This window comes from Orussus abietinus, unplaced genomic scaffold (genome assembly GCF_000612105.2).
Source record: "Orussus abietinus isolate OABI.00-Male unplaced genomic scaffold, Oabi_2.0 scaffold185, whole genome shotgun sequence".
Lineage (NCBI taxonomy): Eukaryota > Metazoa > Arthropoda > Insecta > Hymenoptera > Orussidae > Orussus > Orussus abietinus.
This window is the reverse complement of record NW_019394333.1, coordinates 1-16,696: the sequence shown is the minus strand read 5'-3', so window position 1 is coordinate 16,696 and position 16,696 is coordinate 1. Positions and strand designations below refer to the sequence as shown.

Below are 16,696 nucleotides of genomic sequence, written 5' to 3'. Positions count from 1 at the left end.
GGCTCGCTTCGAGGTGGGATTGAACGATGTGAAAAGTGATTGCACCAGTACGGGAAAATCCTCCCCAAAGACAAGGACCGTATCTCCCACCATGTCTCGGGTTCTAAACATTATTTTGCTCTGCTCACTGGTTGTTTCACATTTTTTTAACCCCGTGCAACCCCGCGTCTGTGAATTACCCGAATGCGAAGAAGCTGGTAACTTGTAGTTAACGTCGATACGTACAATTAACCCTTTGAACACGGAGCCATTTCGACATATGGGCGAAATTTGTCTGACCGTCCAGGCAATATTGGACCAAACGTCGGCCGCCTTTAGGCGCTCTTAGTAGCCAAAGGGTTAATGATATAACGTCAATGATGCAGTATACCATGACACAAGAAATCAAGACACAAATACCATGAAAATAAGATCCACGAGTATTTCGAAGCATTGTGTCAGATATTTTTAATAACTTTACTCTTGAACGCGTAGACAAGATTTTACGGCGATTACTGATTACGATGTGAAGATTTTGAAATAGTCGAGTTTCTCTTCAATGATTTTTTACTCTCTGAATCTAAAATTTGTTTTAGCAGCATATGCATCGTTAGCCATCCGGGTCCGTATATTATTGTAACATTTAACTAAATTTTAATTATAATATTAGCATGGTCTCTACTGACCTCTCTCGACGTTGAGCAAGACCCTTGCCAGGACTTCTTTGAGTTTGCATGTGCCAAGCAGCTTAACAGTTTGAAACAACAACAAAAAGTCGAAGGCTTTATGCCCACCACAACCTTCACAAAACGTCTTCATGATCTGAGGAAAACGATTAAAAAAGAATTGGCTCAACCTTATAATCCAACGGAAAATCGTGCCATTGGTTTAGCAAAGACATTCTGGCAAAGCTGCCTTAAAAGTAAGTATCCTTATATTTTTAATCAAATGCGATAGAACTATTAATAATACTTGCAGTTGATTTATAAACTGCACCACATTCTGTCGAAAAGATCGTTCCAATATTATTATGCAGAAACACCAGCTACCAACACTGCGCGAATGGGAGAATATTAACAGATACTCAAATCAATATTTGCTTTTTATTCTTCAAAATATGAATGTTTCATTATTGTTCAGCCCATCCAGAAGAAGCTTTAGAAGCGGTCCGAATAGTGCTTCGACGACTGGGAGGATGGCCAGTAATCGAAGATAATTGGCAAGAGGAACACTTTACATGGGAAAAGTTCAGCAAGTGTGCTCGTTTAATTGGATTTCTACCGAGGATGTTCATACATGTCGGCATCAATTACGACCACATCGATAAACCATGGAGTCCCAACGACACCATTGCCTTAACGGTGAGATCGTTCTCACCTAAATGAAAAATTAGATTCTCCTAGTTACAAAAAATCCTGTCGCGAGTATTAAGTCGGGTATTAATATCGTTGATATAAATTACTTCCAAGGTGGACAGGGCAAAGTGGATGTTCAGAAAAAATGACATCATGAAGAGAGAAGATCAAGTTGATGATTACGTGCAAATAGCTGAGAAAATATCAGAATCCCCGCAAAACGAGAGACGACCTCCGATTAGTTTCGATGACATTATACAGGCTGTAAACTTCGGCAAGCAGTTATATATGGTGAATCTGATCCTAAATGACACAAGTATTACTTATTGAACATAAACCAAATGTAAAGAGTAATGTCAAGATGAGAAATTCTTTTCACTAAATATCGCGTACCAGTGGATGCGTGTTTAAAGAAATTTAAATTATAGTTGACGCACGGAATGGAACCACCGGTACTTGAATATAAAGAGATGACGATAGCGCAATTGCAGAAGGATTATCCTATCGTAGATTGGATGGACTATATAAGGTCCATGTTAACGAAAGATCAAGCGAATTATTTGTCAGACAGGAACTGCGTTATAGCAGAAATTTGTTTCCTCTCGCAGATTGACGGTCTCCTTAAGAAGACAAGCAAAAGGTATTTCTATTTTAACATGGCACGATTAATATATATGTGAACCACCTTATAAATCTTAAAGTCATTCAATAAGATTATTAATGTCAACTAATGTCGGACACTTTTCAGGGTACTGGCCAACTATGCAATGTTATCAATTATCGATGACCTCTTTTCGAAAACTAGACCTCTAATGCCGCTGGCACTTTCTAAAACTCGATCCCAAGTCCATAATATTTGCTTCGCAACTATTACGTCCGTGTGAGTTTTTATTAACTCAGTACATAGAATTAAAATTAATGAAATTCAATTAAATATAGCCTACGTAATTTGATAACGATTTAACGAAATCAGTCGCACTCTATTATCAAAATGAAGAGATTCTCAAATAAGTCCATGGCCCTCAGCTGATCTACACATCTACAGCTTCATACAGTTTTTTAATATCATCATAATTGTAAAACAGATAATCTATTAATTATTAATTAGGTCTTTTCATTATGGTATTTCGGGTTTATTTTCAGCTTTGGAAAAGCCCTAGACATGATGGTGGCCAGGCTATCAGGATATGAAATAAAGAGGAAGGTGACTGACGTCCAAAATGATATAGCCCAACAGGCTCATCAGTTATTTCAGACAGTTCCATGGATGGATCATCCAACCCAGTAAGATGATTATTTGAGTTTTTTTAAACAATCCATCTATGATTACTCAAAAACATTCGCTCAGATTGCAGGCCAAGAAAAAGTCGGACAGAACGACTTTTGTGAACGTATATGAGGAAGGCATATTCGACGACAACTACTATGACCGTGTATGTATTAGAAAGAAAAAGAAAGTTAAAGGCAAGGCAGGATAAAACGAAAGCTTTACTAAATGTGTACTTATGCAAATTGCAGCTTCAGTTTAGCAAACCAGAGGCCATACTTGTGCTCTTTCGTGAGCTGAATCATTTCTTAGTGGATCGCTACTATCTTCAATTGGGTCGTCCACGGAATCAATACCTTTTCCGTAAAAATGAGAGTTCCGAAGTTTCAGCGATTTTTAAGAAACCTTTCGCTGCAAGGGAAGTCCTGGTAACACCGGACAGGGTCAGAAACGAAGTCTGTAAGTCGTAAATCAACCCACCGCCATTTCCTTTGAAAATCCGCCAAACGTGTAATAAAAGTAGAAAGTCTTAAACGAGAAACTCTGAAACCCAGGAAGTAGCCGTTTAATATTCTCCAGCGTAATCGCTTCGTACGCTTCAATGATAAGATTATAATTATTCTTCATCTCGACGGATATAATCTTAATTATGCTTCTTTAGATATCCCTGCGGGAGCTGTAGGCAAATACAAATTGAGTCTAAAATCGGAATTGGATTTCTTAAATTTTGCCGCGGTCGGTTTGCAAATTGGAGCAGCAATGGGCCACCATTTGTATGGGCAAGGTGCCTTCATCGATTGGAACAACAATTGGCGAATTAATTCTTGGTGGACACCCGAAACACAAAAACAATACTCATTGCGTACAGCCTGCAGTTCAGTTGGTCCACTTGAAGTACGTGTGCATATTTAATCCTTTTTATCACCATAAAACATTTTACTCTAATGTTCCTACAATTCATTTAATGCGCGTTGAAATATTGTATTCTATAACTATCATTCTTTTGTGCAGCCTACTGACATATTGGCACCAAGTTTTGCATATCTCGGCGGTGCAGAAATCGCTTACAAAGCCATGTTCGACGCTAACCCACCAAAAGCTTGCAATACGACTCTTCCAGGTAAACTAAAAGTGCTATTATTAAATTTTTTTATCGAAAAAACTTTCTCAGTAGTGATAAGTTGCACTCTCCGGTATATGCCTATTGATGTGCAGGATTAAACTATTCGACGAGACAACTATTCTGGATAGCATCCGTGGCAACGGATTGCGACAGTCACTTGAAAGACCGATATAACAATATGGTAATGCACAATTGCCACTTTGCAGAAGACTTTAAATGTGCAGAAGGAACTCCAATGAATCCCATTCCTAAATGCACAATGTGGGTGTGAAATATTCGGATATTTGCATTGAATTCCTTTCCTAAAAGTTTGAAAAAGAATGATGGATTCAATGAAGGCCCCAACTAACAATCAAAAGCATAACAAATGTAAAACATCACCTGAGTGGTAATAAGAAATATTCGTAAGTCATAGAAAATAATAGAACTCTCGTTGAAAGATTTCCATTCGCGTGACAAACTGAACAAGACGTATGAAGAAATAAATAATGTTTTATTATCGTTGAGTTTATTATACAAAATACACATAGCGATCGTACCTCCCTATCGCACCTAAAATGTGGAAAACAAGACGTATGATTTCATTACTTCAGCCGAAGTCAAGCCGAAATGTCGTACTGCACTAAACAGATATTGTATTCAACCCCTAATTACATTATTAAGATTGTAAATGATATTCAATTTTCTTGACACTCAGATCGCATTTCATGTAATCGATGTATCGACGAATCCGGCAAATGTAAATTTATTGTAGAAACAAATTCTCTAATCAAGGAAATACATCAATCGTGCAATGCTCAATTCGTATCACTTTTTTAACGACGACAATCTTAAGATGTAAGCCACTTTATAAAGATTTGTCGCATGCAGATATGCGAAGTTCGACGATTAACGTCCCTGAAACTAAAGCATTAAACGAATAGTTATTCAACTACTATATACATCCGTTAGTCTTTTCGTTTCGAACTGAAACCAAGCATGTTTTCTATTTCGTAGGGAGTTCAACACTTCACTTTTTATAACTATATACACGTATAAAGTGAGCTTCAATAGTAATCGTTAATTGCCATTAAATTGTATACATGTTTATTCGTGAAGATAAATTAAGGTATTTATATACTTGTTAAAAGGATTCGTCATTAGGGACGCAAGTATCGAAAAAGATACCTTTCCTCACACCCCCTCTTCGTTGTCTTCTAGATGTTATCATGTTCAAGGTGTATACATAATGGCTGTTGAACAATATATGCCTGTAATTCGATCCACATTTTCTTATAACTTGAAAATCGCCTTTCAACATTATTTCGCGAATAAGTAGTGGACTGTTGAACAAAAATATTCCATTAATTGGTTACTTCTGCGACTCAATCATCACTACCATAATTATGTAAACGCAAGATCTATTATTGCTCGAGTTCTTCCAGCCTGATTCCCGGTCGAAACGAAAAACCTGACCATCCCTAATAAAAGAAGTATGGACAAAACGACGCGGAAAAAGTATCACAATCTCCGATAAAATTGACGGAATTGGAATTTAACGATCACACCCTGTGACCAAAGGGTCATCTCTCGACCTGTGTATATACGATCGCCAACTATCAATCACTCGGACGAGCTAACGAACAACTATCACTCGAAAGAAAGCGATTTCACACGGAAGAGTTCGTTCGAGCAGTTAACTATCTATATTCCAACCTGCCACTTTAAGTAAATGGTTCAACCCTTAATTCAATGGGACAATTTACAGTGTTCAGCGACCTCGCTCCGGGTATCGATGATACCCTCAGGTAATCAAGTGAGACGTGCAACCGAGAAGTCACCTCAATTCATCCACGGGGGGCAAGAGGCCGGTGGTTGGTAAGCCTGAGAGATAGGAACTTGATAGTGTTGCAGGTTTTGCGATGGATGCTGTGGACGCTGTTGATGATGCGGTGGTGGAGGTGGCGGTGGATTGCAAATGGACTGCATCAGGGGGAGCGAATTGTAGGGCGGGGGTTTCATGGTGTACAAGGGCATCTGGTTGTATTCGACATTCATTTGGTGTTCCAACATCGTGCCTTGAATATTCCCAGAAGCTCGATTATCTTCCGCCTGACCTGTAAAGATTACGGCTTAAATATATGGCGACAAGAGAGACACTGCAATAGCCGAACAATTTCAGCTTTCATGAATGATTGCGCATTAAGGTGACGAGAAAGTGGCGTCGAAGAGCTTTTGTTTATGAAACTTTACTTCGAATTGGGTTCACCGAATCGTTTTAAACTCTGCTACTCGAATGCGGAGATTATAAGGAAGGTCCTGAAACTCATGAAATTTCAATTCTTCAAAAATTTGTTTATGGGTATTTTTAAAATTCTCCAAAAGAAATGAAGTTTCATGAGTGTCAGTGACTTCTTTATGGACTCCATATTCATATTATAAAGCTTGAAACGATTCGGTACACCCTGTTCAGCGAAAAGTTTCATGAACGATCGATCCCTAGGATGCCACTTTCACATCCTCTTAACTGAAAAGCTCAATATTTGTATGAAACGTTCCTGCTTTTCCCAAGTTATGTCAGTTATAAAATAAATACCTAACATTTAGGACGAGAAGGATCGTTTAAAATCAATTTCAACGAAGCTATCTGAATTTTCTTTGACAAAATATCCATGGCTTGAGTAAATCAGCATTTCTATTGCACTTTTTCTAATTTATTGGGGAATTGAGAAAGTATTTAAAAATGCAATTACCTCTCATTGGTCTAATTTGTGGCGGTGGAACATTCATGGGTGGCGGTGCTAAATACGAATGCTGATGTTCACCATCCCTAGGAGCTGGAGGTGGTCTACCCCAAGGAGTCCTGACATGATGGGTGTGCCAAGGCGCCGGAGGCGGAGGACCTGGAGGAATACCTCCGGGATCTCCACCTGAATTTTGCTCGTTGCCTGAAAAGTATAAAAAACCTATCAAACATATGTCGAATCTAAACGTCAGAATCATGAGCATAAAAACAACACCCTTAAGCATTAAAACATAAAAATGTAAACTTCCTTTACATTTTTAAAGACATAAATATGAAATGGTTATCAGAACTCATTATATATCAACGGTGACAGGAATAATTAATCTAATCCCGACTAGAATTACATACAAAATGTTAATGTTCTCAGTACTTACCTAGATTTCGTTCGGCTGATTTCTGTTCAGCATTGCGCTTCTCACCTGCACGATAAAAACCAACACCGCTATAATTAAATGGATCAAGAAACAACAAATAATATAGCTGTGGCACAATAAAACGAAAGATATTCGCTGAAAAAGGGACAACATTGTCGACATTATATGAAACATTGGAGTGATTACACGAAAGTAGGCTGCACAGCTTCTGGACGGTAGGTTTGCTATCGATTGATTTCGTCAAACTTATGTCGGACATGCATAATCTGAAAATATGAAAAATAATAATAAACGAGGTTTTCCAAAGGAACAAATCCCGCGCTGCGTAGTCCAAAGGAATCTTCCAATGGACCCATTCTTTTTTTTGTTTTTCACTTTGGCATTGAATTAATTGTTCCCTGTCGATGACTGAAATCTATTTACAAATAATCTCAAATTCTGGACGATCCTAGAAAATAGATATTCGACGTTACTTTCATAACATCGTTTGATTAATTTTACTGGCCCACTAACCTCGATATCTCTTCTACGTTGGGTCGGGGAAACAAATACGAGGACAAAGAGAAATTTCGCTAAAATATAAAAAAGCATAAGTACGTATATCTAGTAATAGAGATTACTTGACATCAGCCTCCGCTCTTTCTCTGATGCTAACAAACTGGGAATTTGAACCTCGAACTACGTCTACATTGAAAAAAGTGAATTCCTGCAAGTAGTTAAAACAAATGTACGTAGATATAACGTTTAACAGCGAAAGTAATATCCGTACTCGGAGACTGCCTCTTGAAACTGGATCGGGTAATTGTTGCAGTCAGTAAAAACATACATGGCATATAAATAAATCCCAAATACGCAGTCATAACTGCAGACACAATTTTCTTTGTCAAGTTCATTAACTACATGATGTACACTACAGTCTAAGAGTATCGGGAAACAATGCTAGGTGCCAACTCAGGGAATAGAATCTTTTGTCATAACTGCAGATGCTTCCAAAAATGTGAAAAATGTCGAATCTCGCGATTTATACATCTAAAAGAAACGTGAGCAATACATAGCGTTCTCAGGACGATGGAAATAATTGCAATAAAATATACGAAACCATTTCAGTCTATGATATCGACGCCACTCGTTGTTAATATAGAAACCCTGCAGTGCATTCCACCATAAAGTAAGTCATCTTTCTCAATCAATAGGTAATCAATATCAGTAATTTCCCTAATTACCTAGAAATCGGACTACCGTGGAAAGTCGATTGAAGGTACAAAAAATGCTCAGGTTGACCTATTGTTCACAACAACGTTGTCAATAATTCATTAACAATTCTGGAAGGTACAAGAAGTACCAAGAAAGTATCCGTTAAAGTGATGCGAAAGTGGCGTCAAAGGGGTTTCATTTATGAAACTTTCGTCCGAACAGAGCCCAACGAATCGTTTCAAACTTAACAATATAAACTATCGATTGTCTAGACGTTTGTCTATAGAAATGTTAAAGATTGTTTATAAAAAAGGAAATTTCATGGGCATCAGGACCTTCCTTATAGCCTCCAAATTCACTCTATAAAGTTTGAAACGATTCGGTACACCCAGTTCGGCGGAAAGTTTCACGAGCGATTCACCCTTCGGATGCCACATTCACATCCCCTTAAACTACTCTGCGAATCAATCTTGATACTTTAAGGCGAATCTCTTATATGGTTAGCCCCGACTTAACATAAAAATCACAATCGTTATTTCCAATCGCAATCGTCGCGGAGGGAAAATGTGAATTTCACGTCGCATCCTTTTTTCCTTTCCGACTTTAACAGGGGAACCCTTTAATGCGAGACAGGACTTCAAGATTCTGAGATACGAAGTAAAGACGATCCGAGGTACCCGGCACTCTTCCCTCAAAATACTCTTAGCTACAGACCTGCGTGTGGAGGTGGCATAAGCAGCTTCTTTCGATCGCCACGAGTTGGACCACCCGCACCTCCTGAGGACAGACCTCGCAGGACCTGCTGATGCCGGTCACCGTCTCTGCTTTAACAATTCAGTAGAGTCCATTAATTAAACGGTGACAACCAGGGGCGGTACTAAATCGCAAGTAGTATGTCAAAAAGCAACGCGATCGACCCATGGACACTTCTGAAATGAAAGTCAATCAGGATGCGCCGGACTGTAATCGATGACATGTATCGTCCTAACGTTGCTTCGGATTGTCTACCTTGACGAAGAGGAAACATCTAACACCTTAACCGATTGAGTGCCGTGGACGCAGATGTGCGTCCTGGGAACGACACCGCCGTAGACCGTGGACGCATGCACGCGGGTGAGGAACGATATCACCGTGAATTATGGATTAACGTCCTGCGAAAAGAGACGGACGAAGATATTCCGTCCCCAGGGATTCTCCGGTTGCGTGTCGTCCATGTCGATCGCTTATCCCTCTAGCGCTCCGCACTCAAAAGGTTAACCCTTTATGGCCCGAATTCTTATTAAACAAATGGCAAGATGATATCCTATCTATGCATAGTATACTAAGAGAAAATTGTTCCTCATTCGGGGAAATTATTTCCTTGAACGAAGTTAAAGGAATGATGGCACAAAATCAAAGAAATATAGTCTTTGCCTCGATAATACTGAATGCTTAACTACGATGCATCGCATTAACTTCATACTTCATATCTTAAAATAGAACTTGAAATCGGAACTATAGGCTTCATTTCTTTAACTCCCCTCGAAGAAATCATTTCCTTGACGGAGAAATAATTTTCTTTTTTATTTAGACATTTTCTCCTCGGTTCAAGGAAATTAAATATGTCGGCATACCTAAGAAACCATTTCTTTCGATAGATTGAGCGGAATATTCATCGTTATTTGTTGCAATTAAACAGGTTTGAAAGAAACTTGCAGAATATTATCATTTGTTTCAATGAAGAATAAATATTCCTTTGGGGTAATTACATGTTCTTTCTACCAAAACGCTGTTATTTGACCCACGTGAGCATGTTTTAAGAAATCATTTTCTTTGAATCAAAGAAATTTTTTCCTTGGTGTGTCAATGTTTTGCTCAGAAACGTTTGACGAATGTTCTTTAAATGTCATAATGTATGGGATGTGACTTTATACGATAGATCGTGGTATATAAAAACCCGATAGAAAGAGAGAGCTTACCACTTTCTATCGTGTTTTCCTTCTACGACTTATCGTTTTAGTTCAACACGTTTTGTTTCCACTCTTTGGAAAGTACACATACGCGAGAGGTATTGTCCCCATTACCTCGTTCTAAAATTAACATGCTAATGAACAAAATATTAAAAATTACTTATTTATACTTTCAGGGAAAGGCTTTGCGCGAAATCTATCATCTCGGACCTACAAGCCAATCGGGACATAAAGGGTCAGTAGCCGAATACAATTATGCAAATTATCTACACGTGACTTTGGAATTACGTTTTTACTTACATGGGAATCGTTATTCAAGTATCTTTTAAGTATCGGAAGCTTTCCTATGGAAATAAATTAGAAGTGAAGTAAAGTATAATTAGGTAGTCATCATTATCATCCCAATGTCACGGAGTACAACGAAAAGAAGTACAATAATTTGTAGCTTCGGTACTATGTCCCATCTTGCATGTTGTATGAGTAATAACTCAATGAATTAGTTCTTTAGTTGTTTCTGGCTGTTATTCTTAAAAGCCTTTGAATCGACTCACATTGCGGAGTTAAGTATTTTTAAGCGACAAAAGCTGTGTAGCCTTATGTTATATAAGAAAAAAAAAAACTTAGTGTTAACTGCTTTGCAAGCACGTAGTTCAGTATAATCCACACGAAGGTTTAACGATAGAATACATTTTCAATATGTTTTATCTATAAATAATGGGATTACTTAGAAACGGTTTGGGCATGTTTTTTACAAATTAAAAACTATTCGGAAATCAAATTACGTTGGAGTATATTGAATCGTACTTGCATTTATACCTACACTTAAGTATTGTACACCGTCATATCATCTTCCGGCAAAATCTATATCAATCGGCTTCATTTTCGCAAAGCAAATTCGACATAGCGCTGCGACAGCTCCGACTGTTTGAATGTAAAGCCAATTAATGAACTAAAAAGTAGCGGGGAATAAAGAGCAAACATCATTGGGATGTCTCGAAGCGCAATGCCAAACGCATTAACAGCCGCTAAGTTGTAAACACTGGATTACACCGGCAACTGTAAAAAATCGCAACTTCTCGGTTTTCATTTCTCGAAATCAATCTTGGCGATTTCGATCTAATCAGAAGATCAATGCTATACTAAACGCAAAGAGACTAACTACAACGTATTTCAGTATTCTCCTTGATACCCTGACAAATATATAAACACTCCCTATATATTTTTCAACATACATTTCCTTACTCTTGTATCAATAGTTCGTATCATTTCCAAATTATCCACAAACCCGTTACAGTCATTTGCGTGCAAAGAATACGTAAACTGCTAAAAATAGTTTCAGGTGCGCTCTTTGCATCTAGCTTGGCACATCGCTTCTATGTCGTTAAATCCCGAATTGATTAGGACATCCCTTTTGTTAAAGCTATCAAACTGAGGAATAGATTTTTATAAAGTCAAGAGCTCACTTAACTCCAGCTCGCTAAAGGGACAATTCTGCAAAAAAAAAGTCGCATTTTCAGTCAACGTTCGTTTTAAGACAATACTAGGACTCCACGGATTTCGGCAGCTTTTGTAATATTCGCTCGTTTGTCTTGATACTCGACACGCTTGTCTTGACAACTGGATTTTCGGACCGATTGGAGGAAATTTTTCTGTAAAAAATTATAAACGCTTCATCATTCCTTACTGAGTCTAGAGAAACTCCCCTAGGAACCTTGTGAACGATAAATACAAACAGTAAGTTACTAAAGAGTGTCATTTTTACATAGACTCAAAGCAATAAAAGGCTAATGGAGTTTGTCTAGGTCTCGCTTATCAACACTACAACTCTATGCTCTTGATATTCTTTGCTCGCGCACTTAGGATACGCATCTCTCTTCTGTAAAAATAATGTCTGCGTCAAGCGTTGGCTTTGTCTTTCTTAAACACGGTACACTTTGCAATTTCACGCACACTCGTTACTTAAAATGTGCGTCACGTTACGTTATCAGCGCTACCTAGATTACCTATATAACAAGTTTCTCGGAAAAAGTAGCTTTGATAAGTATACCTTCCTTGATTCCTGAATGTGATTAATAATCACGGATTTTGAACTGTTGTAAGTAATTTCTAATGTACATACCCGGTTCCGTGACGTTGGGCGGGCTGCGGACCACACTGATACGGTGGTGCTTCCTGTAGAACAAATCAAATATTTATAAGGGAGCTTATTTTAACAAGTAGTACACACAGAAGCGTAACATACACTAAAAACTCAAGTTAACGGGGAAGTATTTTAATATTTCTTTGATATTGACCTGTGGTGCATCCAAGTCCGAAAATCTGCGCTTAACACCATGACCCCTCTGTTGTTCAGGTGCATCCTGTTGATGCGGTGGAAGTGGAGGTTGAACCCCATAATGAACCTGCGCCTGCATTTGGCCATTCTGATATTGTATTTGCTGAGTATGATACTGGATTTGAGCTTGCATCTGCGGAGGTGGAGGTGCAGTGTGCAGGGGAACACCAGACGGTGGCATCTGCACCTGTGACAGGAACATTTGTATAATACGCTATACATATCTTCGAAAGTTTTCAATCCGTTCACATTGAATCGGGTCAATCTAATTGCAGTAAACGGTACCTGAATCTGTCCTTGAGATTGTTGCAATTGTTGCGACTGTGGAGCGTGGTAAAGCCACGGAGCCGCTTGCGGAGGTGGCACTTGCGTCGGAGGAGGAACACTTGTCAAGATATTCATAGAATTTGGCATTTGACCAACCACAGGCGGAGGTACCATCTGTGGAGGAGGTACAGGTTGTGGAGGCGGACCATGATCCGCTGGCATTTCCTGGTGATGCATTTCACCAGCTTGAGGTGAAGGAGGTGGATGAGGATGATGCGGAGACTGAGAATTGGGTACCAAAAACGTTGGCGCAGACGGAGGTGGCACTTGAAGGTGAAACTGGGGTGGAGGCTGCCCTTCGAACTGAGGGGGCATAACATGCTGCGCTACAGTAGGAGAAGCATCCTGATTTGATAGCTGTTGCGACACCATGTGCTCTCCAGGCTGCAGCACGAATTGTGTCTGAGCTTGCGATCCAGGTCCTTGTACTTGTTGGTACTGTATCTGGTACGTTTGCGGTAGCGGGGGAGGTGGTTGGTTTGGAGGGAAGTTAGGGGGTGGGAAATGTAAATGGAGCAATGGAGGAGGTGGTTGTTGCGTTATGTTGATCGGAGCTGACGGTGGAGGCTGCTGTAGATTAACGTTAACTGTCTCGATAACTCCATGGGAAGGTGTAGGTGGCCTTTGTATATTAGGTTGCGTGTATACGTATGACACTGCTCCACTGACTGGTACGCTGCTACTCGATATGAAATTTTGTGAAGTGGGACTCTGCGGCGGTGGCTGACTCATTACGTACATCTGAGCTACAGGTTGAGGAGACGACTGTGACGGCGGGACTTGGATTCCCTGAATTTGCACCGGCTGGCCCGAATGAATTTGATATTGAACCTGGCTCACTGCTGGAGGTGGACCTATCAGTTGTACCTGACCGACCGGAGGTGGAGTCATAAATGTTTGCATCTCCTGAAAGATTAATTTTTGTACTAGTAATGTTACTAATCAAATATTGCAAAAGGTCAATGCGAAAAAATACCTGGCCCTGTCCTGCTGGTACTAAAGGCCCTGAATGTGCTGGGATATGAACTCCTGGAGGAGGAACCGTCACTCCTGGTCCAGGTGGACTAGCTACAGTTGCTGTTAAAATTGTAGCTGGCAATGTAACTACGCTACTTTGTGGATGCTGTATAATATCTGAAATGAAAATAAGTATATATTATACAATTTATTAATATTTTGACTGAAGTATAACTAGACAATTTATTATACCTTGATGTTGAATAGTAACCACATTAGGTTGTCCTAAAGCACCGATATTCATTGTTTGAAATTGTGCTGCAAATATAACAAAAATAATAAATACCATAGTTCATCACTTGTGACAATACATTAGACAGGAATAAAAGATAAACCTTGCTGTATTTGTTGCATTTGTGGTTGTTCCATAACTTGTTGTGACTGCACAGGTGGTGGTTGTTGCTGTATATAAGACTGAAGCTCTGATTGCATTGTCTGTATTAAATTAATTGCTAACTGTTTGGCATTTTGTAAAGCTTCCGGTTTAGGATGTCTGTAAATTAATAAAGAAAAATGTATTACATATTTAAGATCATGCTTTTAAACAGTTTCTTGATAACGTACTCAATGTATAAATGTAATGGTTCTGGAGATTCGGTTCCTGTGACTGCATCGATAAATTGAGATCCACGTCCCCTCAATGTTACAGTTGCACCAGTTTCTCCTCTAATATATAATAAATTTGCACCACCAGTGCCAACAATGCGACCTCTTAAATCAAACCCTTGCGGTGCATTTTCTATGCCAATACAGATCTTCTCCTGATTTTAAATTAAAATCACGTTGAATATTATAGAACAGACCGCTTAAATTCTGATACTCGATACAAAAAAGAAGTAGCTTACAACAGTTGGAACACCGGAATGTAAACTCATGAGAGGTGGAGGTGCATTAGTAAATCTGCTTGGTCTATTCAAAGAACTCTGATGTTCAGTCTTTATGATTTCATTAATTTTCTCCACAGCCACTAAAAATTGAAAAGTAATATTTAAAAAGATATTAATATATTAGGGAGGAATTGGAAATTACTTCAAATCCATGAAAACGTACAATCAATATTATGTTTTGTGTGTCCTTGCACATAAAGGTACAACGGACGCTCATTTGGACAACGTAACTTTTCTTGTTCTGTCATAAAACGACCACGTGTAGAAACTGTTGCTCCTAAGTGCATAAATAAATAATCATTGTTTTTTTGGTCACTGTCAAGAACAATTACATAGCACATACAATGCACACATTATTGCTAAATAGCTTATCTACACAATTACATTATCAAAAGTACTATAAAAACTAATCAATCCATAAAATTATTAATTCCTACCTGAAAAGTTATTAATTTCATCTTGGATGTAACCTTTCGTAAGCAATGTCCTAGCACTTGGTGGCGTTTCATTAATTTCAAACTCCGTTGTGTATGTCTCTGCGCCTTTGAATCCACCATTAGATGATGGAGGCATCTAACATTCAAGCAAACAATTTTTATTCATATGAAAGAAAATGTAAATCATTTCTCGAGTTATATCGGTATTTACCTTATTGTTTGGCTCTGAGCCACGTAACTTTCCTTTAGCCATGATCGTTAATCGTATTCTCCCTTTATTAAATGTACCGTCTTTCATAGCCAGCTACTTAACTTTTGTATTTGTCTGAAGAAAACATGCCAATGATAATTTTATCTTTCACATGGTTTACATAAGTACTCGTAACTATTTGTAATTAATGACATTCAAAAGAATTATTCAATTAATCTTTATTAGTACATCTTTCAACATCCTAATGCACTCAAACGATAACAACTAAAATAACAAGAGTCTACAAAAAATGTACTACAGCTCTCTAGTTTACCAATTATATTTGAAAATCAAAGAAATGAACCAAAGTAACTAAAGTACACCGTACACAGGTATCATGAACATTACAATTACATTAAATCACAAATTCAATTACATTCGGAAATTTAATTAGAATCGGAATTTAGATAAAATTCAGAATTAACTACGTGCTAGAAATGTCATTGAGCATACTGACAGACTCATAATTGAAAAGTTTGACAGCGATAAAATCAATAAATGTAAAATAAAAAGTCCTCCCGTTTCTATAATTAATTAACTTACAAGCTTCTTAAATATGTCCGCATATTTATCTTTTGCCATCACTCAGAAAAGGAAGTGTGTGGCAGACATGAACTGGTCACAAGTGAGGTTAACTCCGCCACTGCGATTTTTTTTTACACAACATTAACAATGTAATAACACAAAAGGATAAACACCCACGCAGTTCACTAATCTATCTATTTTTCTCTATTTTAGATCTCATCATTCACACATTACCTAAGAATAATGGGACAATTATTACAGTTGGACGATGAAATATATGTTACAACTAGCATTTTATCCATAAATTTAGATGTGTTCAGATCAGTGTCATCTTGAATTCAGATAACAGTTTGTTAGAAAGCCAAACATTGAGTAAAATTTGAAGGTCCAGATTCTCACGACAGTGGCTCCTCCGTCGAGTGAACCGGGTAATAATTTGAGTTTCGCTTAAGGAGCAAATAATTGAATAGAAAAGCGACTAAAAAGCGCACATCTCCATCTATATTCCATACTGGGCATTCACGGAAGACATAATAAATATTAATAAACAAACATATTGAATGTGAAATGCTAAGTATACTGAACTTTTTTTGTGCAGTCGTGCAAGGTGCACTTTGCAATGCAGTAGCGCCACTTTGAGTGCACCCAGAGATGAGTTGGGAGATTGCTCACGGGCAGAGTCGCGCGATCGCACCGTGTGCTGCCTTCTGATTTCCTACGTTAGCTTTCACCGTTTTTTACCCCCAAGGGCGGCGCAACGAATTTCTGGTAGGGGCTCGCGCAATCGCGATGGCTGTGCCATTTACCAGTTGCCGTTGGCGGCTCACGTATTCGTGATGGTAATACCATGCGGCAGTTGCGGTGGTGGCTTACCATTATGGCAATCTCCTAA

At 38.5% G+C, this 16,696-nt stretch overlaps 2 protein-coding genes across 7 annotated transcripts; one reads left to right on the top strand and one right to left on the bottom strand.

The window, feature by feature from the left end:
- On the top strand, positions 1–4,065 carry LOC105700605 (neprilysin-2). Its single transcript, XM_012426614.2, has 12 exons — positions 1–197; positions 650–901; positions 1,120–1,340; positions 1,449–1,625; positions 1,763–1,974; positions 2,083–2,214; positions 2,478–2,618; positions 2,683–2,767; positions 2,853–3,060; positions 3,263–3,495; positions 3,613–3,721; positions 3,817–4,065. Exons 1-12 carry the CDS (start codon positions 92–94, stop codon positions 3,993–3,995), a joined length of 2,055 nt encoding a protein of 684 aa, XP_012282037.1. The 5' UTR covers positions 1–91; the 3' UTR covers positions 3,996–4,065.
- A 133-nt stretch (positions 4,066–4,198) lies between these two features.
- Positions 4,199–16,129, bottom strand: LOC105700604 (extensin). Of its 6 annotated transcripts, none has more exons than XM_023431808.1 (17): positions 16,039–16,129; positions 15,823–15,922; positions 15,241–15,354; positions 15,030–15,165; positions 14,756–14,869; positions 14,551–14,672; positions 14,270–14,466; positions 14,041–14,198; positions 13,898–13,963; positions 13,665–13,822; positions 12,647–13,594; positions 12,321–12,548; positions 12,146–12,198; positions 8,792–8,901; positions 6,884–6,928; positions 6,457–6,651; positions 4,199–5,820 (listed from the first exon to the last, which is right to left on the bottom strand). In XM_023431808.1, the coding sequence occupies exons 3-17, from the start codon at positions 15,325–15,327 to the stop codon at positions 5,546–5,548; spliced, it is 2,892 nt and encodes a 963-aa protein (XP_023287576.1). In that variant the 5' UTR covers positions 15,328–15,354; positions 15,823–15,922; positions 16,039–16,129; the 3' UTR covers positions 4,199–5,545. The 6 variants fall into 6 exon arrangements, 5 of the variants coding, with proteins under 5 accessions (XP_023287576.1, XP_012282033.1, XP_012282032.1 ...); XM_012426610.2 differs by having other exon boundaries at positions 8,792–8,898; XM_012426609.2 differs by lacking the exon at positions 15,823–15,922 and having other exon boundaries at positions 16,039–16,123.
- Between the last annotated feature and the right edge of the window lie 567 nt (positions 16,130–16,696).

Coding starts and splice junctions, on each gene's coding strand:
- LOC105700605 (XM_012426614.2), top strand. CDS start 92: ATGTCTCGGGTTCTAAACATTATTTTGCTCTGCTCACTGGTTGTTTCA. Junction 902..1,119: donor CTGGCAAAGCTGCCTTAAAA/GTAAGTATCCTT, acceptor ATTATTGTTCAG/CCCATCCAGAAGAAGCTTTA. Junction 1,975..2,082: donor CTTAAGAAGACAAGCAAAAG/GTATTTCTATTT, acceptor GACACTTTTCAG/GGTACTGGCCAACTATGCAA.
- LOC105700604 (XM_023431808.1), bottom strand. CDS start 15,327: ATGAAAGACGGTACATTTAATAAAGGGAGAATACGATTAACGATCATG. Junction 15,166..15,240: donor GCTCAGAGCCAAACAATAAG/GTAAATACCGAT, acceptor CTTGAATGTTAG/ATGCCTCCATCATCTAATGG. Junction 13,595..13,664: donor TACCAGCAGGACAGGGCCAG/GTATTTTTTCGC, acceptor TTAATCTTTCAG/GAGATGCAAACATTTATGAC.